General features: G+C 40.3%; 1 protein-coding gene across 8 annotated transcripts; it reads right to left on the reverse strand.

Moving 5' to 3' along the window:
• Nucleotides 1-2,044: 2,044 nt before the first annotated feature.
• On the reverse strand, nt 2,045-22,807 carry SMAD4 (SMAD family member 4). Of its 8 annotated transcripts, none has more exons than XR_012041993.1 (12): nt 20,731-21,156; nt 19,659-19,833; nt 19,205-19,234; nt 17,391-17,606; nt 15,474-15,593; nt 15,232-15,342; nt 13,350-13,400; nt 11,038-11,221; nt 9,894-10,062; nt 8,474-8,612; nt 4,390-7,268; nt 2,045-4,285 (listed from the first exon to the last, which is right to left on the reverse strand). XR_012041993.1 is itself a non-coding variant. In XM_072858649.1 (12 exons), exons 2-12 carry the CDS (start codon nt 20,977-20,979, stop codon nt 7,057-7,059), a joined length of 1,656 nt encoding a protein of 551 aa, XP_072714750.1. In that variant the 5' UTR covers nt 20,980-21,096; nt 22,784-22,807; the 3' UTR covers nt 2,045-7,056. The 8 variants fall into 8 exon arrangements, 6 of the variants coding, with proteins under 6 accessions (XP_072714750.1, XP_072714751.1, XP_072714753.1 ...); XM_072858649.1 differs by adding an exon at nt 22,784-22,807 and having other exon boundaries at nt 2,045-7,268; nt 20,731-21,096; XM_072858650.1 differs by having other exon boundaries at nt 2,045-5,115; nt 7,022-7,268; nt 20,731-21,158.
• Nucleotides 22,808-26,429: the final 3,622 nt, after the last annotated feature.

The raw sequence follows: 26,429 nt of genomic DNA on the forward strand, positions 1-26,429 counted from the left end.
CTCCGCACGTCTTTCTGCAGGAGCAGCTATGGAGCAGCACGCCCGCAGCTCCGGTTCTGGCACGGTGCAGCTGCAGGTTGAGAAAAAAAAACCACCAAAATCCCCCAAAGTCGTCAGTTTTTGCAGGATTTCGAACTGCCGCAGCTCGCCGTGCCAGGCGGGCACCATCCTGCCCAAACCTGGGGCAGGTTGGGGTTCCCACCTCCGGCAGCTGGGTAAGCACAAAGCCGGGCGCGCTCGTGGCCCCGAGCTGCCGCTCAAGAGCTGTTGAACACCCGGGACGGCACAGGGGCCTCGCGGCCACCCCGGCCATCTGCTCCCGTAGCCGAGCACGAACATCGTTAAGCATACGAGCCCACTTAGGAAGGGTCACAGTTCAAGCACCGGTGACATCTGACAGTACAAACCCCCCCAGCTTTGCGTGGCTCCGGGCTGCAGCTGGGGAGCGGGACCGGCAGGGCATTAGCGGGGCCTGGGAACCGTGTTGACCAGCAGCAAGGCTACGGACGAGGCTGGAAGAGGGATTTTTTTTGCCGTGGGCACACACTGTACCAGCAGCTGGCAACGGGGCCAGGGCTCAGCTGGGAAAACCAAGCAGTTTTGGCATGCAGAAAACCATGCATGCCATCAGCGGGGGGGGAAAAAATACGTGTTTCTACCCTCTTTGTATGTGCAGGCCAAGGAAAGATGAACAAATACAATCCAGAGTCGTGATCTTTTTGCCAAGAATGGGAAGCCCACACTTCACCCTGCAAGATGACGGGTCAGGAGGAGCCGGTGCTCAGCCTAAGGCTTTTTGGTCCTGGTTCAGCTTTGTGACATGGATTTATCCCGAGCCTGCAGCCGCGTGGTCGTGCCAGGGGAGTTAAACGTGCCGGCACATAGTTGCTCGGTGTTATACAGAACCCCAGCGTGAGATCCAATGGTTTTACGTTGGCCACGACCAGCCAGCGGCTCCAAAAGGGTTGCTAACAGCGCCGGGAGAGAGCGTCTGGAAAGCTTTCTGGAGAGGTAAAGGAGCTCACACTGGTTTAAGGCGGCGATTGATGAGCTTACGGAGGGACTGGGCAACTGAACCGGAGAGTCTTGGCGACAGGAAATTAATCTGTAGGGAGAACTTGAGTTTCTGATGTTTCCGTACGTCCAGGAAGACGTTTCGGGGGGAAGCATCACCATTTGCATTACGGTAATCCCTCTCACACCTCGGGACACGCGGTGACTTGTGCGTCGGTGCCCTCCACAGCTACCTGTGAAGCCCCCGGTGCTGACCGAGCGGGTGTGCACTGAAGCCGCTCCGACGTACCCGTTCCTGCCGAGTTAAACAGGCCACCAGACCTGCCATTAAGAAGGACTTTTCTCCCTGCCTCATGCTCATAAATCATTGGGGTTCCCAAGGTTTTGCTCCCCCCCCCGCCTTTCTCTAAGCATGAGATGCGGTGGCTTACTGAGATCAGCAGAGACCCAGAGCATTACAAATGCATCACCTCTCTCCTGCTTTATTCCTGGATCCTATGACTTGGGGTGGTTGGTATTTTATTCATTTATCGGGAAGAGTTTTGCAGCCTGGCGACTGCGGGAGTGGATGGAGTAGAGCTCCCGTGCACCTTTTAGCGCAGGATGGCACTCACCAGCACGTGCGGCTGCAGAGACCTGCTTCTTGCTCTGAAACCACTTCATATTCTCCCTCACAAGGCTTGGCTGGAAGTTTTCAAGAAATATTTTCCATTAATATGGAAAACGTTATACCATGAACACCCACAAAAGTGCTGTGCCACTCCAGCTTAAGACAGACTGGTACCCATGTGACTTCAGGGGCACAGAGAGCCTACCACGCTGGACACCGCACTTGGGTTTGGGTTCAGTGCTGGCTGCACTGAAATATCTGACACGTGAGACTCCGAGAAGAGGACCCTCTGAAACCGCAGTCCTGCCCCGGAGAGCTGTCCTAGCCACGACACAGTTCAAGACTGCAGCTAGCAGTTCTGACAGCCAGCCAGAAACAGGGTAAAAGCTCTCCACTGAATGAAATAAAGAAGCCAAAGACTTGAATCTTTACCTTTTTTAATCAAAAACATACTCTGTTACAGAATTTCAGGAAAGTTAACTACAGTATATTATCCACAAACTAGGTCTAATGAAAAACATACAGTAAGCTACAAAGGAACTACTGGGAATTCTGTTGACCGCTTATCAAAAGGCAATGGCTAAAAGAAGAAACGCTTAACTAGGCTTTCATGCTCAAAAAACCCTCTCACGGTGAGTTTTGGGTTACGGGTACTTTGCAGCTCTCAATCCAGCTGAATCACAACTTAGTAGTGCTACCAAACTTCACCAAAAAGACACAGAAAAAGGTACTGGAGCAAGAAAGCGCTAGGTGATTTTGGTGAGCTCAAAAGAATTAAGTCCTGTAAATTTAGGAGCAATGTATCACTCAAGGCACAACAGCAGCCAGCAGCGCCAAAAACCTCTGGAGATTTTGTCGACAGAAGTTCTGCTTTCCACCAGGTCTCACCAAGAGAAAACTTTCACAGCGCTGAAAAGTCAAGTCAGTTCTTGGGGACCGCAGCAGCATCATATGCAGCAGCTTTGACTCGGCCTGGTCGCACCTCCCAGATCATCTTCAGCAACACACAATCAAGAAGAGTGTTTTGGAGGTGGATGACACAACGATTCAGCATCCAGCTCCTACATGACTGGGGGAGAAGTGCTTTCCATGGGTTTCGTTTCCCTGTCCAGGACCAAAGTGCCGACTACCCGCCTCGGGTAGAAGCAACCAGCTTAGTGCTCATGAATAACGCACATGCCCTACGACAGGCAAGTTGCAAATCTCAGTCCCAAGAACAGTGCCATGGTCTTCAAAAAACCTGTTACCAGTCACGGAAACACTCTTGTTGTCAGCAGGACCAGGCAAGACCATCACTTGTAAAGTTTAAGTCTTAACTTTAAAAAAAAAAAAACAAAAACAAACAAACAAACAAACAAAAAGAAAGTAACCTCTCAAAAACTGCATCCTTAACAATACCTGACAACTAAGCATCTTATAATTTTATAGAGCAGATGTTAAGTAGCACGGGGCCTGAGAGGTGAAGGGGAGAAGAAAGAGGATTTCTTAAATGAAGTCTGAATCCCACTTAGAGGAAGACCCATCTGGCTGTCTTGAACTGGTTGCATTAAAGTAGTGACCAGCGATCCCAGTCACTCTGCGTAGCAGAGTAAAAATGCAAATCAAGGAGACAGTCCTTTCTAAAGCGCTTACTCTTCAAAGAAGAGATTAAAGATGTCTCAAAGACCACCATCAAGACGTAAACAACGTTTGAAGGGTTTAGAGGCAGAAGCCCCCCCTATATACACTGGCATAGGAATTTTTTTCATGGTTCCTAGTAAAAGAATTGAGGCAGTCGTTCCTGAGCTACGCAGAGAGGACACTGTCGTCTTTAGAAGTGTCACAAGAAATTAAGATGGTCTTAAAGGTAAGGCACAGGAGTCGGACACGGGTTCGATGACTACCGCTGCTACAGACGTGTTTCGTGACTGGGGGAGACGGTTGTCTCCTTTGTACTTTAGGTCCCTCTCTATAAAGCAGCCAGAGTACTTCGAGCTTTTCGGAATGCTAAAGCCGTTAATAATTTATATCGCAGCCAGGGGGTCCAGGTCCCTAAGCACGTTATTCTTATTAAGCCCAGAAAAGCGATGGAAGGAACAACCGTTTCTAACCAGCACCGCTTAGTGGTTATGGCTCCTTCCAAGAGATTCCTGTCAGAATTAAGTATTTTTAAACCATTCCAGCAAAACGGTTTCCTCTCCTCCATCCCTACCGCGTTAACTTTAAATGCCCTCGCTTTCGAAACTCACAACAACACGGCTAAAGCCACCTAAACCTTCCGGTGCTAATCCCAGCTCTCCAGTACATGAAGTGAAATTACAAAGTACTCCAGCACAATGCTTTCGTTGAGGAGTGCATAACTGAGGGTGAGAAACACAGGGGTAATTACTTCAGCAAAAGAACTAAGAAGAGCAGACAGGGGAACAGGATCGCAAGCGAGAGATTGCTAGCTGAAAAAATACTTGTTGAATTCACTGACTTTGAGACACTCAGAGCCGAAGAGGAGACACGATTCTGGCGTTCTTGACATCCCTGCCTACGGTGCATATGGGGATCGTCACGGCTGTCGAGTAGCTGTAGCTCTTTTTTGAATCTCAGAAAAAGACATAAATGCAAGACTGTCAAAGATTCAATGTGCCGCTGCTGAAGGGTTTCCAATCCATTATGCGCTGCCTTTTATGCCTTGTCATAAGAGAGAGAAGTACAAAAATTAAGTTAAAGGCATATTAAAAACTAAGAGTGAGATTCCCTCATTTTGCCCTTTAACAGCTACAATTGCATCTTACCGGTAACTTAAGATGAATGCCATTTCAGTACTTTCACTGCCTCACACAATGTTCAGATTTCTCCTGATGTGGAGCTTGTGATTTCTTGGTTCTGATAAACTCGCCTGACATCGTTTTGTTGCTCTATTCTGAAGGGTTTTGGCCATCTAAACGCTACACTGTAGGTACCATTCCCTGTCGGTAGAGACTTAAGGAGACTTACAAAACATCTGCAAAAAACCCTAGTCTTAACAGCCGAATTCTTTCAGACTGTAATACAGGCAAGAACAACAGGCAGAAGCAATCTTTCATTATTTTATCAAAGTTTGGCACAATCAAAACGTAAGGAACTGGTACAGAGGGTTTTCTGTGAAGTAGCCATATACAGATCAGTCATCCTCCAAGACAAGCACCTTGCAAAACCACAAAGGTAAACTGGGAGTAAGCTCGTGGATTCCTAATCAAATGAACAGTCTGTTACAAGCAATTAATCAGTCAGAAGGCTAGACGCTTCCCAAAAGCCGAGACACCTCAAACCCAGCAGTCAGAGCAGGGCAGACAACTCAAAAGGGAGGTTGGCAAGAAGAACGTGTAGTCAGGCTTTTCATTTCTGCCCCCAAATCAAGTTTTCTGTTGTGGACGAAGTGTAACCGAGCTGCTGGTTAATAAGCTTCTCTGAGGATGTAGTCAGAATCCTCTGCTGAAAGCGTTCCTCAAGAATCTGTCCAAAAAGCAAGCTTCTTCAAACTAGATCATTAGGAGAGAAAGGAAAGTGAAAAAGGTTTTAAACTAAAGGCCTTGAGAAAAGCAAACACTGTTTTTCCAAACATTAAGAAGTTGCCACATAAGAGGGAAAAAAGTGATCTCATTAGAAGTTAGTCTGAAGAAGGCAACGCTGTTAATGAAAATACGGAGAACACTCATCCATTTCTGGCCATCGCTCTGAAGTCATCTGTCTTCTGCGCTTCCACGCCTAGGACAGAAACAATGACTGCTGACTTCTTTCATCAAGAATTTCAGTGCATGGGGGAAGCAACACCTAAACACTGTGTGTCAGAGCCCTCTGCAGATTCCTGAAACTATGCAAGAAACTTGGCAAAAAGCTTCTGAATAATCTCTTCCAAGACTTCTACTTATGTTAACCACTACAACCGTGCTGCCAGGTCGGCTCAGCACAGCACGGCAGGCAGACCGAACCGGCAGCGCTTGAACGACTTAAGTTGGAGTCTGCGTACTTCTAAGCCTGTTTAACTAAGCTCCAACTCCCTACGCACATGCTGAAAAAATAAGGAATTCCTGCTCCCTCTTCATACCCCATCAAATAGCCAAAAAGAGATATCCTCAGGACATGCTTTTATTGAGAAGCAGGGAAAGTAAAAAAAATTGGACTTGCTTCTTGGCAAGTTGAAACCAACAAAAATTCCTACCACTATTGGCTGCTGCTGCTGCTGGTCTTGCAAAGGAAAATAATCCATCGCTCAAGATCAATGGTTTCAAGGTGCAGAATTACATAATAGAAGCAAACTAAATTTATAAAAATCAGGGTTTTCATAATTTTATTTATACTATTAACTAGAGAGAAAGCATACATATTGTATCTGTCATACAGTCAATACATTTGCATTTTTTCTACTATAAATTCTCTATACAAAGTCATTGCCAATTGATACGGTCATTGATGGCATAGGGCTTAAAATAACCAAGAGGTATAAAAACAAGTTTGCCATCTTGCCCTGAGTGGAAATGGTGAACAGATACAAAAACTGGATCCTAAATATTGATGTAATATTATACATGATTTAATGGTATACGCAAGTAAAAAGAGTCATGCAACTTTTTAAAATACCTGCCAAGTTTTACTTGAATAAAATCATAGAAGTCAGTAGTAGTTATGAAAATATGTTCCTGCCATTAGGTACTCATTATGCAATTTCAGTGGCAACTTTGCAGACTGGGTATTTCATGTTATATTTAAATTGAGTGCCAGCACTGAAAGTATTCATTTCCTTTAGTGTTTTAAAACTCACGTGTCTATATAAATAAAAATCTAAGATATCTTTTTTAAAAACTAGTGAAGGAAAAGCCACATTTCTTTTCCTCGCTATTTTTAATCAATGCCAACAATGTATGTCTCATCCCTCACTTTTTGGCAGCTTCTATGTTTTAATCTGGAAAAATCATAACAAGGTAAGTCAACAAAATAAAGAAGTCTTCTGTTAACTATTGTTCCCTAAAAAGAACATCACAAATCAGTTGGATTTTTAAAGTTGCTATAAGGTAAATGTTTGTAACTATTAGAAGGAATTTTCAGATATAAATATATATATAATATATATTCTGCTTACAAAAGGCTCCTGTGAGGCTTATCACCAAGATGCCATAATAGAGAAGGAAAGTTTCAAAGGGAACAAACCCAATACTGTAAAGTCTCTATAAGGCGTTTACCTTCCACTTTAAGCCCTGAGCCATGTATTATGACAATTAAGTTCTGAAAATAACTGAAATCCAAATTCTGCATGTTCAGTTTCTTTCTGCTAAGAGCAAGGCGGCAAACACATTTTTAAAACCTGGTTTTAGAAGATTAAGCAGAACAAAAGTAAAATATATCTTCAGGTTATAAACAGAATTGTATTTTACAATCCACCATCCTCACAATATAATGGCCCACAGCAGTGCAGCAGAGGGATCTCAGTCTAAAGGTTGTGGGTCTGCAATAGGCATGGTATGAAGTACTTCATCTAGAAGCTGGAGGGCACGGTGTAAGTGAATTTCAATCCAGCACGGTGTCTCTTTGATGCTCTGTCTTGGGTAATCAGGTCCCCAACCTTTTACAAAACTCATCCTGAGTATGCATAAGCGGCGAAGGTCATCTACGCCAATTCCAGCAGCAGCTGACAAACCTAAACGGGAGAGGTTTCAAGTAAGTGTTCACAGACATGCTCTTTTATCATCTGTTTCTTTAGCCATTCCAGTTTGCTTGGCTCTTTCGTCATGCACAATTCCCTCTCACCACAGCCAAGGCCAATCCATATTTCTAGATCTCTGCTATAATGAACGCAGCAGTTATTTTGCATTTCTTCCAATTAAATTTTTTTTCCCCATCATTCTGCAATCCTGAAAGGGTGTTGAAATATAAAACTCCTTATAAGAAAGCAGACACGATGAAACCTAATGTCTTATGTGATACAACGCATGTAAACCTTATTTAGGAAATATGGTTAAAAAAATACTTATTCTTGAGGTTTGCCAAATGCTGCATTTTCAGCCGAAGAACTCAAGACTGATCACCTGCAGGAATCTGGGTTAACAAATTACACGACTTACATCTAATAAAATAAAAAGATGAATACAGCTGACAAACTTCAAATCACAAGCATGGCTAAGACAAAAGTTAAATACATGCCCCAAAACGCCTTCAGCAATTTACAGGATAGCTGGAAAGAACCATGTGGCAATACAAGGAATCCAGAAAACACTATGGCACATAAAGCAGTCCGAGACATGCAAGTACTTACACTTTTAAAAGTACTTAGGTATAATTTCAAGGATCTAGAATTTAGCAACTAAGAAAACTCTAGCTCAGAATAACTTTAAAAAAAAAAAAAGAAAAAGAAAGGAGAACACCACCCTCACACTCTTTTCTTCCTCTTCTCAAGAATCTTAATATTAAGTTTCCCTAAGCCTAGTCAAGGACTTTGTCGGTCAGTATTTCCCTTGTTTTGAGTAACGTTTTTATGAGCTTCAATTTCAAAGATCGTTTTTCAAGCTTGGGTCTAAGCAGCCAAAAGTATTTCTGTTTAAAGTAACAGGGTTATGCTATTTGACCTTGTATATAAATGTTTTCTGTTGTACTGCATATCCAACATCCCCCTGAAGACTACAGAGTGAAAATCGGCGTGTGGAGCAGGTACAAAGTGAATGAATACGGACTTACCACGATGCCACCTCAGCTCCACCTCGCCCCAATCCTGCTACCTCATTCCGAGTTCATTTGTACTGTTGCAGGGGCAGTGGGTGGAAGGGTGGGGGAGTGCTGTTATGAGGGAGAGCGTGTTATCTGTTTTCAGGTAAGGAAAAAAGGAGACCAAGCAGTTAATGTACTTACTAATGGCTGGGGCTATTCCACCTACTGATCCTGGTCCAGGGATGTTTCCAGCTACTGCTGCAGCTTGAGCAGCAGCAGCAGCTTGGGCAGTGGCAGCCTGCTGTTGCATCTGACGATGACATTGGCGCAAATCAAACACCTTTAAAAAAAAAAAATCAAACTATGTAGACTTACTGAAATCAATGAAGGAAAGAATTCCTCAACTCCCATCCCTAATAATCTGGACCTCTCTGCTCCCCCAAAGCAACTTCTACAGTCTCACCATACACTTGGGTAAAAGCAAACCTTCCCCAACTAGTTTAATTTCCAACAGAAATAATCCATTAAAGCCGATTCTTAGAGACTCTTCTCATATGACATTACCACCACTGGCAATACCAGAACCTGGCTGAGCTGAGCAGACTAAAGCAGTACCCTGTGCAGAACCGACTGCAAGATCAAAGTCTGAAGGATGCTACAGGCTGATAAAATCCCGACTTTTTAGTTAAATCCCAGGATTTCCACAAAATAGGCATATAAATAAAAATGGAAGCCAACAAGTCCTGCTTAACTTTGTCAGACTTTATTCTTCTTCACTGCTTTACTGAAATGTGTTAGTCTATTTAAAAGAAATACCAATAGTTGATAGGCCTGAAGTTTCAGCAGCTAGGTTTCAGGTTGGTGGCATTTTACATCTTTGTGACCAGGCTTGGCCCTAATACACACAGGAACTCTGTTCTCATGCTAGAAAGTTCGTATGCAGAGGCCGGTGGGGTTTCGTTCACCTTCATTACACAACCTGCCTGCAAAACTGAGGATTAAAAAAACAAACCAAAACCAAAAAAACCCAAACAAACCACATCATTGCAAACTTCAAGCAGTTTATCTCTAATTCAAGAATGATTTTTTTTTTTTACAAGTGTGACTTGTCCTAAATAAAGTTTCAAGTCTGGCAGAGGCATGTTCAAGTAAGAATCTCCTGAAAATAACTTCTTTCCATGCAACTTTCTGTGACCTCTGGATCACTTCATGTTCATAGCATTTTAACACACACTTTACACTTCTACTGCATTTATACATACTTTCCCAACTTTTCTTGTTTTGGAGAGAGAAAGAGAGTAAAGAAACAGATAACCTATGCTAAAAATTTTAGTGGCAGTTAATTTAAAACTACTGTAAGGCTAAAAATACAAAAAACTGCTCTCAAGATTGTTTGTGACAAAATACAAACTCACTTTCGCAGTATCTAGATGATACTTTTAGTTCAGTCATTTAGGAAAGTCATCTTAAGTGACTTGTCAAATGTTTTAGGAGTTTTTTTTAAAGGATAATCAGAAGCAAAGTTACATTTATTTCAGTGTCTCATAGCTTCCCTAACATTTGCAAGAACCAAATGTATGCTATTTCCCCCACAATTTTCACCCAGGAACAGCAAACCAACCTTTATATATGCACTTGGGTAAATCTTGTGAACAGCATCCCCTGGTGCACGCCCTGCTTCTCTATCCAGGTAGTAACTCTGAACGAAGACCGCGTGGTCACTGAGGCATCTAACCCACACGTCACCTTCTCCTTTGCACTCCAACTGCACCCCTTTACCTATGTGCAACCTTAAAAAGAAAAACAGTTCCAATGCACCTGTGTATACATACTACAAATCAGACCTCTACTAAAACCATAAACAATTCTCCAGCTCTCAGTCATTTGTGATACCTTAATTTACACTCCACTCATACAAGGACTTGAAATTGTAGTTATTATCTTAGGTGTAAGTTAGTATACAGTTACACAAAATCTGTAAAGTAAAAAAACATCTGTAATACCATGCAAAGATCTATGGGAAACACAGAACATAGAAATTGTGATATTCGAGTAGCAACTAACACGCTCACTGACAATACAGAGCTGGGATACCGAACGCATTCAGTTCCGTTCAGAAGTGTAAAATCCCACAAGTATTCTAGTATAGAAAGTCACTCAAGTACATATACAAAGCCACATTTTAATGCAGAACTGTATGTTCATTTGGATCACATTACAGCAATCTGTAACAGTTTGACTGTCATAATGCAACATTTCTGAAGACATGGAATCATTTTATTCCTTTTCGTTTCAAAGAAGAAAAAAAACTGCAAGATTGCTTCGGTTCTCTATGCTTCCACATCACATCATTCTCTATGCATGGTGAGAATGAATGAAAAGCCAACTAGCTCTCTATCAACCTTCCTTTGCTCCTTTGACAAATCTATATATTGCAGTTATTCTCACACCACTCTGTGGTGTGGAGAGCTAATATTCAGCTTGCATACATAATGGCACGAGTTGCTAATTTTATCCTTGAAGGCACAGCCTTTGAAAGCGATGAAAAGCAGCGTGCTATTGCAAAGCACTGAAGGTCTTTGTCACACAGTTCACATTTTGAATGTATTATAGTAGTGGCCTAGAGAGATATACTCTACTATAGTTAATGCAGTTAAAAGAAACATACCATACTTGTAATTTCAAGAGGGAGGCACACACTGCAGGCACAACAAAATATTATCATATACCACAGACAGCTGGAGCTTTTGGGATCTGCAGAATACCTTGCTCTCTCAATGGCTTCTGTTCTATGCACGTTGGAAAGCTGGCCCAGGCAAAAACGGTCTCCTCCAGAAGGATCCACATATCCATCAACAGTGACAATTGGACAGCTTGAAGGGACCTTAAATGTTTCCCCAACTTGCACGTCCATTTCAAAATATGCGATTGAACACCAATATTCTGGAGCTAAAGAATATACACAAATTAACTGACTGAAAGGCACAAGAAACCCTATAAGCCCATTCCAGACAACCAGTTAAGCCTTCTGCAACTGCATTTGTCATTCAGAGTAAGAGCGCACATTCACATAAGCAAGTTCCGATAGACAAAGACATGTCTGCTAGCACAGAAAAATACTACATACTACAATGAACATGTCGTCGTCCTTGTCGTTTTTATTTGAGCACACATCAATGCTAGGTTTTTTGTCATTAAGATCTTACAAGTCTTTGTACAGTTTATAATTCCAGTTACATTTTGTAAACCATCTGCATTCCTGCACCTTATGACTATAGCTTGATTTTTGTCCTCCTTTAGCATAAAGAAATAATACATATATGACTATTCATGGCTAGGCTGACAGAAACTAACTCTCAAACAGATCTGACTTCAGATATAAGAGTAACTACCTCCTAGGTGAAGTCAGTTTTCTCTATCCTCCCTGCAAAGCAAACTGGATTTGTAAAGCAGGGCAATGGGGGAAAAACATCAAAGATCACATACTGATCTTGGCTGCACGCAAGAAAGTCAGGTATGGGATAAAACAAGGAAGTATTAAACAAGAGAGCAGAACAAAATGGCATCTTTTAATAGCAAAGAGGTGCCTTTTAACTCATGCTATTTTAAAAAGAAAAACTGGCTACAAAGGAATGATGGTACATGGAAGAATCTACCATGTGAGGAAAAAAAAATATGATTCCCTAGAGGATGCTACTGAAACAAAAACATTCAAGTAAGTGAGGAAACCTGACAAAGCACACAGTCATTTTGTATATGTGTATCCGCTGCTTGTGTGCTACCTGGGAGCAAATGGCTGGTCAAGCCTTCTGCACAGTTTGTTGTGCGTGCTTTCAGTGTTAGTTTTTCTCTCTTCAGACACATTCAAACCTAAAGTTGCCATAAGCTTAAGTCACTGGGGATTTTGGGGACCTTTGCTGACTGTAAGGGCCCATTTCCACAACAGGGTAACACAGCTGGCACTTAAGCAGCTTGTTGGGTAGGGCAAAGAAAATCAGCACTACAGTGTACTCAAAACGGGGGAAGCAGAAGAGCTAACGTGATGGGACCTAAACACAGCAGCCTGATAAGCCAACAGGAAAGAGAGCTCTCCCAGTGCCGTAAGTGGTACTCGTTCATTACAAACTGCAGCACCCAAGAGCACACCTACTTATCTTAAAGTGTTGTTCTGTTTTTATTAGAAAAGAATAAACCAAGGTGCCTGAATTCCTTTAAGCTTTTTTATCTTCAAATAAATACTCATGTCTCTGAGGTCTGAAGAGAGGGAAATCAACAGATTAATCAATAGGGTGAAAAAGACATACTAAATAATATGAAATACAATTTAGCTATAGTTACATTCAGCCAGCAATTATCAACAGTTTTATTTCTGGTACTGATTTAGTCACTGGCCAATGAATAAACGAGTTAAACTTTTAGGCTTTTCAGTGCAGCTCTCCCTGTGCAGGCAACAGCTTTGCTGTTGTTAAAAACAGAATACCACCTGGCACCTGCAGCAGGGCTAGCTCGTACCGCAAGACAAGACCTCTTTGGTTTCATGAACTGCTGCCATTAATTAAGACTCTTGGAAAGAGCAAGCTTCTATGCAAAGGTCCAAAGAGGAACTTCAGCACCAAAACGCTAAGAAGGGCAATACCTATCTTTCAAGGTATTTGGCTGTGATGACGGACTTCTAGATCATGGATCCAAGAGGGCTTTGGCATGACCTAAACTCCATGACGTTTCTAAGCAGGCAAGAAATACAACTTCAGGCACCCTGCAAAGTTGAGGATCGAGGACATTCAGAGTTCAGACACCTCCAGGGTAGGAACCAGCTCAGTGTGGGTTTGAGGACTGCAATTTTTGACTTGAGCATCTAAATTAAATTCAGTTCACAGAGTATGTCACTGTTTCAAACAGAGGTCCGAATTCAAAAGAAGACTTATCACAAAATGGTTCCTCTCCTTCTTTCCTCCCTTTTGAATACGTATCTCACAAATTTCAGAGTACTTGATTTAAAAAAAAAAAAAAAACAGACTCAAAACATAAAGTTATTAGCTTCCACAATACTTATCATTATATGTTAGATTTTACTCACCAGGATGATTTGATATAGGAGGCTGGAATGCAAGTTCATTGTGAACTGGCCCTTTAAAAGAAAACATGTAATTTGTTTTACACAAGGAAAAATAAGCTTTTCTTTCTTAACTTGTTTTCCTATGAAAAAAGGCTTGTGAGGATGCCAGGTGTTATAAATCCCAGTAATTTCTGAATCAAATGGCCAAATCTGACAGGGGAGAAAAATGCCCACAGAAGAATTACACTCTTAGAGGTTTCCTAAAAATTCAGAAGTTGAGTAGAGCAAAGAGCTCCATTAGCATCCCAGGAGGAAAGGCTGCATGCTGCTCAAGCCAGACCCAGCTCCAGGAGAGAGCAGAAACCAGATGTAGCATGGAGATGTAACAGAAATAGGACTTAGGCTTTGCATCTGCCCCCAAGTTAGGCAAGAAGAGAATCATTGTACAGAGGCATGTGATACAGATCTGTCAGAAACCACACTTCTTTAGTTTCATCAATCACAGAACAAGTTGCCCAGCATGCTGTGGACTTGACCATAAGAAACACTCCCTGAAGACAGGAAAAAAAGCCCTAGAAACTCATTTTCTAAAGAAAAAAAAAAAAAAGAATACAGTCTTGGTATCGGTCAGTTTATTCTCTCCACTTTTATAAACTAACAAGGTCTCTTACAGGCAGCAGAGAACAAGAAGGAAAGACTTAAACGTAGTATTGTAACTAACAGCAGCTTTTGCAACAAGATGTCAAAACAGGCACAATGTTGGTAGGTGTCAAAACATGCGACTTTCTGAAGTGAGAAATGGCAGCAGCCAAGAAAAGCTCTATGTGGTCTCACCAGCCAGTTACAAATATTAAATACGGAAAGATACATGCACTGAGAAACATTTATAGACTATCTACAGCACCACTGAAGTTTTGACATCCTGGTATTTCTGACAAATAAGATTATATTTGGGATCCTAACAGAACAAAATAATGAACCTTAATAACCGTATCTAAACCACAATTTTCTTGACAGAGACAAGCTGAAAAGTCATTCTAACATTAACTCACAGTATATTCTCCCCTCCACTAATAACGACTGCTGCAAACAGGTGATCTGGTTAAGTCCTATATTAGGAAATAAAGAACTGTTCTGATTTTCTGACACAAAATTTAGAAAAACTTTAACTTGGGTGGGGGTTTTTTGCACTATACTCTTATAATGCATATACTGTGCTAGACATGCTAGAAGTTTGATCGCTTTTTTTTTCCTTCCCGTCTCCTGAACCTTGAAACAAGAGGTTGTGGTCCTATTTCGTAGATGAAAAAGACTTTCAAGTTTGTGTGCCAAATGTAGTCATGAATCAGGCTGTGGAAAGCCCACTTTGTTAACAAGTACTTTACTGCACGAGCTTTCATAAAGTCCTTTTAAACTGGCTAGTGTACATGGACACATGTCTTCTAAAGCTTAATGTAGATTGTTCCATCATTAAGACATGACTTCAAAATTTCTAGAAAATAAAAACAGCTAGGAACTTCCAAGTTTTGAAAGAAAAATATCCAAACAACACATTCTGAATCAACTTCCTTTTCCACAAAGGAAATATTTACTACAAGATTGCAAAGCTTTAAAAACAGAGGTCTAGAAAGGAAACGCTAGTTGTGTTAGGTATAGTAAGACATCTATAATATAGATGGTATCACCAACAGCTATCTGAATTTCTAATCTCTGCTGCTTTAACGGAGGAAAGTCTATCAAGCTCTTCTATTTAACTGTCAGAATATACTAAACATAGTAATTGCAGTTGTACAATGAAAAAAAACCAAACCAAAAGGATTTGAGGGTAAAGAATAACCACAAATGAGCCCCCACCATTCCATAAAATTGAAAACAAAGTGATCTGAAAATCTGCACTACTTACAGTAATGTCCAGGATGCATAGGTGGATGATGCTGAAGATGGCCATTCTGGTGGTGAGGTATGGTAGGTGTGTAGGCTGCCGTCCGACTTCCAGTCCAAGTTGTAGTACTATCTAGAAAAAGAAAGGAGTGGTTGGTTTTTAAGGGAGTTTTCCCGCATCTCACTTCTAATCCTCTATTTCTCCTGAACATTTGGAAACTGGTTTTAGAAAACTAAGAAGAGTGCACATATGTATATACTCACTGTGATGGTAAGTAGCTGGCTGAGCTGTAAACCCATTCTGCTGAGTTCCTGGCTGAGGCCCTGAAGCAATCTGTAAGAGTCCATCACTATGGCTACCTGTCAATATACTGGTAGGTTGACCTGGTAAAAGAACACACTACCTATTCATGAACGTTCCAAAATTTTAATTAAGAAGAGCTCAGCACTACTGGGTAGGAAAATACACCCAACTAAGGGCACTGCAATACACAGTTCCTACAAGTTTAGTTTCAGTATTTTTTTCCACCCACCAGAGTGTCTTAGGAAACTTGAAGCAAGATGCTTTGCATCAGCAAATTTTGACTCCTGACACCCTTAATATTTTAGGAGTAGAAAGTATGCAGAGAACTCTGTTTATCAACCGCATCTTTGTTTTGTTCACATCTCATTTTTCAGTTGGAAAGGAAAGAAGAAGAGATGTCACAGGTTTTATTGAATAACATAGCTGGAGTAGATTTGGTATGAATCCAAACAGGCCAGCAGTAGGTCCAATAAGTTGCTTATTTTCAGCATGTTATAACTACTGTTCCTAAGGAGGAGACTTGCTTAAGTTTACGTTCCTCCAAAACACACTGAACAGTATTTTATTTTTCAAAATAGTGCTTGAATAGAGCTGCATACATCACTGGACTCCTTCCTGAGAAAGTTGCTGGGGTTTTTTTGTCACAAATAAATATTTCAAGAATTGTCTAAACTTTAAAGTAAAACTACAGATATTTCAGAACAGGTTAACAGAATTTGATTTTAAAAGGCTTCAGCTCAGCCATTAACACTAAACTATCAGCAGTTTCACAAGTACACTTGCACTCTCAAACTGGCGTGGCTAGCAGAATTTAACACGTTGAAAACTTGAACTAAAACCCAAAACCGAGCTTTTTTTCCTGTCCACTTGGCTCCAACAATTATAGCACTGATGAGAAAAAGTTATTGACTATACACTGTTGTGCGAAGGCAATACAATTAAACTGCCTATCCTTTTCTCTCTGCTGGAGACAAAGACAGACATCGTATCTCAGCTTGGCAAAACCATCGTTAGTTTTAGCAAAAAAGTTGCCAGATAAAATTAAAGAACATTATCAAAACACCATGCCACCATAATTTGAATTTGAGAACATGAAATCCATTATATTCACACATCTTTGATATTAAAGTGACAAAGAGTATGTGAAACCCCTCCAAACTTCATGGTTTCCCTACGTTCAGGCTGCAGGACACTGCATACATAACGGCTTTACTGTCCTGCTGGAGTGAAGTGTGAGGTTTGATGTTGGTAAACCAGACTCTTCCACTTGTACCAAATACACACAGAAAAGAAAGAAAAACTTCAACGCAGCACTCCAACGGACTCATTAAAATATTAATTAGGGCTGTCACTTTGGTAGTACAGTGGGCCATTATAAAAATAATCAAGTTAAAACTGGAAGATTAATTTTGTCAGCTGTAGAACACTAAAGAATTGTCTGAAAACCTCTCGATACTGCCACCTTACAGTATATCCGTTTGTCGTCCTGCTTGCTGTTGTAATAAAAGAATAAAATTCTTCCATTCCTACAGCAATTATTCCAGTAATAGCCATAATGTTTTGTCAGTGGTCAATTGTTTTAACATTATATCACGGAACCTTTGGCATATCCAAGAGAGTCTTCTAACACTCATGTAGCATCAGTCTCATTGAAAAAAGTCTGGGTCACCAGGAAAAGTTACTCAAATTATGCTCCAAGTTAAAACCTTACGTTAACACTTACAAGACTGCCTAGATCATATTGCCACACGCTTTATCAGTGTAGTGTGGCAGCAGCACAGTTCCAGTGCAAGATCTACTTTGGCAAAAATCAGCGGTTATCTTTGAGCTTTCACATTTTCACAGTTTAGTATTTCATATAATCTCAATAATCTTACTTGTTGAAGCCACAGGAATGTTGGGAAAATTAGTGGTGCTGGTAGTGCTAGCCTCAGTAGGAGCTAACATGGCTGGGGTGCTATAAGGCTCTGTAGATGCCCTGTTACTTGGCGGATGCTGGATGGTTTGGACTGAATGGCCTTCAGCAGAAGACAATGACGGCTGCCCCTCGTAGTCATGAACGTATTCGTCTTTCACCAACATGCTTGATGGTGCTGTGAAGAAGCAAACAGTTAAACATGCAAAGCAAATCTATTTTCAGGATTTAACTACAAATTGCACTACTACTTTCAAGCAATAACAATGCTATTAAAACTACCAGGGGGAGGATTTAACCTATATAAACATTGCTAAAGCACTCCTCTAAATTACAAATAAACACTTCAAGTCAGCAGCAGGAAATTTTGAAGCATAACTAGATGGAAAAGCAAACTGTTTATTTTGCTTGCTGCTATCAAACAAGCAGTTTAGTCCCACAGTAGTAGATTCCAACAGCATTTTGTTTTCTAGTCCATCATTGTGTGATTGGACATGGTTAATAAAAGGGAAAAGCATGCTTTTTGTCAAGCAGCTAAATATATGTTAAGGCAGTAGCTAACAAACCAATTCCTAGTATACAAGCACGAACATACATAAAGCTGCTATGAAAAAATGTAATTCATGAACACAGCACATAAAAAACTTCAAGCATCCCTTAAGTAAATTTTAAGCAACTCATATCCAAACTGACTAGAAACATCAAGTTCACATTCAAAGACAATATAACACTACTCTATATTTAACAATGTAGCCACTAATTCAGAATATTCCACACACAGCGTAAGGAAATTACTACCACTGCCGCTACAAGAATTTATTTCTATATATCCTACTGAGCATGTTCAAGTAAAACTCTTACACTACATTAGCTCCCATGCTCATTTTTAAAGCAGCCTTAAATATATTAAAATCTGACAGTAATTTTCTGTTTCCTGCTGCAAAAACAGCAGCACGACAAGGAAACACTTATTATGTATTTAACGGCTGGCTAGTAAGCTTTGATTCTGTACAAAAGGATCACTTTTCAGAAGACACAGGTAACAATGCAAATTAGCAGAGATGAGCACGCAAGTTAAAGCTTGTGAAGTTAACAGTTTGTTGGGTTGTTTGGTTTTAAGTCATTTTTGCTTGACTGCTTCTAATAATGTGCTAAAAACATTGGATTACCCGAATTTCCTTTTCTATGAATTTCTTCTGGAAGTAAAAAAAAATCAGTTTTGAAATAAAGCTGCACAATCTCAGATTGCTGAATAATGTTCATTGGACATTTAATGTCCAATTTCTCTCAAGTTTCAGGGAGAGCAAGAATATTAGACTGCTTCATTCAGTTGCATATTAATTACAGAATTTCTATTATTTTCTTGTTAAACTACCTATTAAATCACAAGCGTCTATTATTCCCAATTAATTTAATTAGTATATCATACAGGTGCACATGTTTTTGGGTGTTTGGTTTGTTTTGTTTTTGTTTTTTCAATTAGCAGCATTCAACAGAGAGGTTTTTGTTTTTCTTTTTTGTTGGGGTTTATAAGGTACAGGCAACAAAACCAGAACATACCTACAAGCTGCGCTGAAGCCTCAATTTAAATAATTTATCAATACTTGCCTCTCATATGCTACTTAGCTGGTTTTCCAAAACCAGAGAGACAAACGCATTTCCATCTGCTCTCTCTACTCCCTCCCAAGGAGATACATAGGAACAGACTGTGTACGTACTGAAGAGTTTAACACAGTTTGTGCCCATAGAAATGCAATAGTAAACAGAACTACTTACCAGAACTCTGTAGTGTCAGTCCTGAGAGATCTTTAAAAAGAAGAAAAAGAAAAGGGGATGTGAAGGATTGTATACGCAGAGATCTTCAACAATGTTTGAACATTAAGTTTATAAGCCTTTACAAATCAGTACTACAGACTCTACATATTATACCCCCTCCATCACAACCCAAGTCTCAATGCTAAGTTATTCCTGGGACACACACTAACTGTAAGAACCGTGTGCAAAGCCAACAGAAAGGCTTAAATAAAAGCCACAAATTGTTCTTTCAAATTTGGAATAAAGGTAAAAGAATAATTCCATTAAGAAGATGGACAAGAGCATATGAGAGTAATTTATAATTAGATCATTAAAAGTTAATGTTTCTAATTTAGGCCTGTATTTTCTACACTCAAAAGGAAAACATTTTACATTTTATTCCCACTGTGCCATTTTAAATCAAGAGTCTACTTACCGATGCCAGGCGATACTACACGCTCATAATGGTAAGGATTTACACAGACACTGTCACATTTTAAGTCAAAAGCATACTGACAATATTTAACATGCTTGAGTTCATTTTTATGAAGATCAGGCCACCTCCAAAGACGAGCGTAAATCACATGAGGGAATCCCTTGCGACCAGCCACCTAAAAAGTTAGACACAAAAGTTGATTGGGAAAGTAGCAAGACATTTTGCTATACATAGTGAGGAGCAAAGCTGGAAGAGGACAAACAACAACACAACCTCTCTCCATCATCAAAATATGAAAAAAAAGGTGGTGTACAGTTCACCCAAGTTCTGTACTCAAAAGAAATAAATTTCTATTAGGGTTTTGCTACGGTTAAGTCAACACTGTGATTCTTAAGAAAAAATACTGGATACAAAATGGCAGAAGCAGAATTTGTGCTTAATGTAGTATGTATGGTCACCTTCCCCACCATGGATGATGAAGGAGCTTTGCCCCAGAAGAAGAGGAACGAGGCACTAAGCTACACTATAAGGAATTTACGAGTAGAAGAATGCCAATCCATTATACTGGGAAAAAAAAAAATACTTCTAGGGTAGACAGAAAGCTAGCCAGCAAACATGACATCTGTCCTGGAACAAGGAAATCACAACCCAAGCTATACAGGTACTGAGTACTGACGATATAAGGCTAACATAAGTCCTCAGTGCAGACTCCTTGGAGTACCTTAGCAAGGGATCATAGGTCTTTCTTCACACTGCTGACCAACACAGAGCTAACAGAAGCTTGTAGTGAAAATACCAGGATAAACAGCCGAATTTGTTACGTGACCCTGCTGTTTACTGCCACACACACACTCGTTTAGAACGGCTGATCCAACGCCTTCTGCTCCTTTTGAAAAAAAATAATCAACTACTGCAGCAGTCCAGAGCTCCAGCCACAAAACGTGCCTACAAATGGGGGCAAGGGGGGATGCAAGAGAAGAGCTACTCTTCCTCAACACTCTAGGATCCTGCATCACTCACTTTTGCTCCAGCTTCACTAGGAGGAAAACATCTGATTTTCACTTGTACTAACCTGAAGCCTCCCATCCAGCGTTCTCTGTATTGTAACACACTTGCTAGGATGAGCTCCATTTGTGGTTATAGCTGTAATCAAAGAATCCAATTCATCTTTTTTCTCCTTTAGCTTTTTAACTAAACTTTCAATTGCGCGTTTTGCAAAAGTTTCACTCTCTCCACCTTGTCGATGGCACATCAAGCTGTGAACAATGCTCAGACAAGCATCATTACTTGTTGGCGTGTTAGTAATAGACATATTGTCCATTTGTCACAGCTTTTTCTTTCAGATCAAATGTCAGTTTTGGGGGCTGTTATGATTTTCAAGCTGATGAACAAGAGATGATCCAAGTTAAGTGTTAGATGTACTGTCTCTTGGTAAAACCTAGGAGGAAAAAATATCTACATTAGAATTGTTTTTAACAAATTGCAGATCATGTTTCTAAGGAAGTCTGTGGCTTTTTGCTTCTTTTATTTTCAAGCTAAGTGCAGGATATTAAAAGCACATGAAAAAACTGCATTGCTTGTCCCATGATAGCTAAAACATGCTTAAGACACTGCTTGCACAGTTTTAGATATAAGATTTTTTTTTCCCCTAGTAACAATATTATTTAAATAAAGATTATAGTTTATATACATGTACACATAGTATGTACATATAGAAAGGCAGGGATTATCAGATGAACAGGCTCTGAATCAGGAAAAGGAGAACAGTGACAATGATTTCCTATGTTTTATACTGGTAGGATGAAACCAAGTGGAAATACTGACTGGGAATCAAGGGGCATTGATTTAAACAAAATTTGAATAGTGAAGAAGCATGAATGCACACCAGAATCATCTGTCACCTTGATTTAATAATCCTGTTCAAATAGTTCAGCTATGTTCTGACCTCAGACTAACTCTCTTTCTCTCTGCTAATCAGAAAGGCAAAAATTGTACCTGGCCATTAAGCTTAATATGCATCTATGTAAATTAGCACTGTGTGTATCTTTATATATGAAAATCCCAACTGGCACACTTGTCTTTACTTGTTTGGATCCAGCTTCTTCTGGATCAAGACAAATCAACGGAAGTCACTAAAGAAGCACTTCTAAACTGTCTCAAACAGAACTGCCTTAATTACACTAAATATAAGATAAGGAATAAGTCCGTCCTAACACATTTGGCCTTTAAACTCCATTTGTTAAGAACCTGCAGTGGTTTCTGGTCATGAAGTCTCAAAGCCAGCAGACCTCATCCTTTCAAAGTTTCCTTTAATTCACAAATTAGAAGAAGAGCTGGCCTGATTTTCTTAATTCAGAATGAGCTAATTACTATGCTTTATCTTGCTTTTTCCAGAAACATAGGACAGCAGGTTTTGTGCACTCACAGAAAAGGGGTTTAAGGTTGTCAAAAAGCTGCTCTGGTTCTTCAAGCACCTCTGGCTTCAGGTAGTCATCCACTAACACCATTCTACCAACTCTGCGGTCTGACTTTCTTAAGATACTGGCAGCAAATACACACAAGTGATTTTACTACACTGACATTTTCTGAGTAAGCTTAAAATAGAAGCCCTTCTGAAACTAATATGTTGTTCTCAGCAATGTAAATAAAATATATTTGATTTCAATAGTGAAGGAAAAAAGTTTGTTCACATTATCTGAGGAACACATCTAATCCAAGACCTGTTACTGCACTAGAATTTTCCATGTTATTAGAGGTACAGTAGCAGCAGCTATTTATTGGAAATAAATGCATTGCACAAAAGTAAGAGTGGGATGTTCATTTAGAAAGTTAACGCATCACACAAACTACAGTGTGAATGCATGGCTTCCCTTCTTGTAAAAGGAATATTGTAACACAAACCCAGCACAATTATAAAAGGAAACAAAAGTCTTCCCTATTTAATATTTTCTCCAGTTTCAACTTGAATACAGCATGTTTTGGTATACTTGGAAGAAAAACCACATCACAAATCCTCCCCCTCCCCCTCCATTTTCAACAGTTTTCTTCTTTTGTAAGGATGCTTCTGGACCTAATTTCTCCCAAAGGAAAACAATTACCTAAAAGTTCAAGTAAGATCATTTTACCTAGCTATTAAAGTTTCTCCTTCAATGCTAGGGTTTTTTGCGCTTCAACTCAATAAGCCTCTTTTAAAAGTCAAGCTTAACCTGCCAGTCATTCTCCATGGCAACCCGCACTCGCATAAATCCGTCAAAGCTTGCCAGCTAAAACAGAATAGAACATCATTTTCCTTAAATGTAAAACAGCATCGCAGATAGATATGCATAAGTAATCATAAATAAGTGACTAGATAAAGCTATTAGCCAAAAGAGCTTTAAATAAAGAGATGCTTAAAATTAGACACGCAGCTCTATCTTCTACACCCCTAAAACTATGAATGAGAATTTTGCTTGCTGACTTTCAGAAGACTAAGATCAAGCAAATAAATCCTTATTTAAGCGGAATGATCTTCAGAAATGTTGAGTCACCCCTCAGCTGCCGCTGCGCTCAATAGGAGCTTCTGACTGTTCAGCACTTTTGAAAGCCGGGCCACTTGTTTAGGATTTTGAATACTGTTACACACTGCTGGCGCGTAAATGCACGGTAATTCAGGAGCCTTCCTTTACAAGTCCCCTCTACAGAAATCCTGTATTTAATCTTGCAATTTCGATCCCCAGAAAAAGGGGCTGAGGTCAGCGGCTATCAACCTGGCACATATCGATAAATGCTGTGACGTATTTCTTCTGAACCACCAGAAGGATTAGTGTATTTGGCAGACAAGCCAAGTTTTTGCGTTCCACAAATTTAGTTTCTCATGAAATAGCTCTACAAGTCTATCTTTGACTGAGTCACACATTCAAGAGGTGCCTTAACACCTTCTTACTATATTACTTTCATGTGTGCAAATAAAAGCAAAATGCGATCTTAATGGGTTATATTTTTAGCACATAGCCTTTGAAGATAAGGTTCCAGCATGCCCTCAGACATGGAGCGCTAGATGTTCTGCAAAACAACAGTATGCTTGTGTGATTTAACGTTTACTTGATGTGAGCATGAAACTTCAAATTCATTCCTTAGCACGGCCCCCGCCCAAGTAGGTGATCCCACACTACAGCTCAAGCTTAGATTTACAACGGAATAGGTAGGGCCAAATACATTGAGCAAAGATCTTACTTCTCTCTACCCAGGAATTTCATGGAAACAGCAATGGGCGAGAGTGTGCTTTGGGGGAGAGGGGAAGAGAGAAGAGACAGGGAACACGAGAAAAGCAGCAGCAGGAGACAGCGCATGTAGTGAAGCTCTCAGCTTCGCCTACCAAGGCCCACCAAGGAACAAAAAGGTATTTCTCCCCCTTTTGCTATAGTGTGATGCGACCAGAACACAGAAGGAAAAAAAAAGGGACAAGCTAATGTAAATGCTGGCAAATTACAAAGTTATAGAGAAGTACCTCATTATGTTATAGAAAGTAATTTATTCCAACAACTAAGTATTAACAGGTATGTTACAAAACAAGTGAACAACTAGTGTTCTGCAACAGTCTAAGTATTGTAACAAGAATAAGACCCTCTGAAGAGGAGATAAATCTGAAAGACAAAAGAAGTCAAGATTGCTGGGTAATTAAAAACAACTTTGATGATCTGCAGCAAGCACGCTATTATCTCAGAGAACCGGTAAGTAACCATTAACTGAAACTCTTCCTCCAAGACTGATGCAGACTCGAACAAATACCATAATTCTTCCGTACATCCTACTTCCCCACGGCTGCCTTGCTGAAGGGTGATGTATCTTTTTAGCCCGTGCAATGAAATTCAAAACATGAAGCAGCTGTCTAAAATTAAAAATGCAACACTGGTGCCACATGCCTCATTTTCATGTCTGTGGATAATTCTGCCAGAAATGGCTACCTGAACAATATAAAAAGATTCTAAAAACATAGGCACCTATAATAGTATGCTACCTCATAGACCTAAAATCAAATATATTATTGACTTATCTACGTGGAAGTAACATTACTGAGCTCTCATGCTAGTGCCCTCATTGCACTTACATTTATCTTATGGGCAGGAAAGCAAAATAAGCACCGTACTGACTCAAACTATTCCATTGTTCTCAGATCAACTGCTACATTCTCTCTCTCAAAACAGCAATCATTTGACTAGCGTGACTAGAAAACAGAGACCAGGTTTAATGTTCAGCACCTTTTGCAAAAAGCTGTGAAAACCCAGTGCTAGCTCAGAGCTCCAGGAGAGCATTCCCCTTTGTGGAAGCAAGGTGCTCCTGATCAACTAGACAAAATTGAGCAAAGTACAAAAAGCAGATGAGATCTCACCCAAAGGGATAATCAATGCATTTATGGAACACAAAATTAATATTCCACCTTGTTTGCCAGTATCTCTTCAGCTGCACCAGCAAGATAATATTATAAGCCAAGACTGCTTAAGAACAAGTGCTTTTACATGCCAAAAACCAAGGGTAACAAAAACAGCTTGAGCCCTGACTTCCAAATATTTGCAACAACTCTTCAGGCAGCATACTAGGTGTTTAAGAGACAGGATCACATGGAAGGCCTCACACGAGGCCCAAGAGTTGCTGAGGTATACTGCAGTTTGAAATTCTTCATCAAAAAAGCATGCAGACGCATACAGTCGTAGGCAGACACACATGCACGGTCTGAAGAAGGTACAAGGGGTTTAGAAAGAGAAAAAAGTTCTTCTGCTTTTCAGGGTTAGAAAAAGCACATGGACTTGATTTTCTTGTTTTTACAGAGGTATTACTACAGTCGTACAGAAGCCCAACTGAGACATAAGGGCAGAGGCTGGTAAAAAAATACAAAGACTTCACCTAAACCCCTGTCGATGTGCCCCAGCCATTCAGCCAAGCAAATTTTGAAACTTCTCTGAAAAAAATCCCTTCCTCCAAACAATTGCCATTTCCAATTCTCTAATGCAGTTGAAATTTGCTGAGAAGTTACAAATTCTTAAAAAGAACTCACATTCTTTTCTACATATTAAGAACAACCTTAAATGAATACTTTTTACACTCACAGGTCACTTATCTTCCCCCTTTCCTCCCACAAAAGCCACACTTTGCAATTTGGGGAGAAAGATCAACCCCAAACAAGAAAAGGAAATAATACGCTTACACAGACAAACCAGGCGGTTATGGATGGAGCTGGAAGTCAGGGACATAACCCAAAGGAATATGATCCAGGCAATCAGCAATCCAACAGCTTGGGCAAGACGGTTAATCCAGGCCCGACGCTGATATGATACACTACCCTATTCATTTACAGTAGGGTTTAAGCCAATCACAGCTGCGGAGGGATCAAATTCACCAAGAAACTCAGTCTAAAAATGTGACAGTCCAAATGCCGCTGGATAATTACTTTTTAAGATATGGGCAAAAGGCCAAAACCTCATCCATGTCACTCTCTTCGCATATATTTTATTCGTTACGTTTCTACAGCAAGCTAGGTATTTTCCAAACAAGAGACAACTTGAGGCTCTTGGAGACTTCATTGTTCACAGGACAAATTACATGAGAAGTAGTGTGATCAGGAGTGATCAAGTAACACTTTGCAATTCTTAGGATCTTAGCTTTTAAAACGAAGTGCTGTATTTAAAGAAAAAAGGTTAAAAAATATAGTACAGCCTTGGCACAACTGGAAAAACAGTTCCTGCAGGTGTCAAGGCAGCAATGGCACTTGGAAAAGCTTCTGATGGAGAAAGGGAA

Source organism: Ciconia boyciana, chromosome 4 (assembly GCF_034638445.1).
Source record: "Ciconia boyciana chromosome 4, ASM3463844v1, whole genome shotgun sequence".
Lineage (NCBI taxonomy): Eukaryota > Metazoa > Chordata > Aves > Ciconiiformes > Ciconiidae > Ciconia > Ciconia boyciana.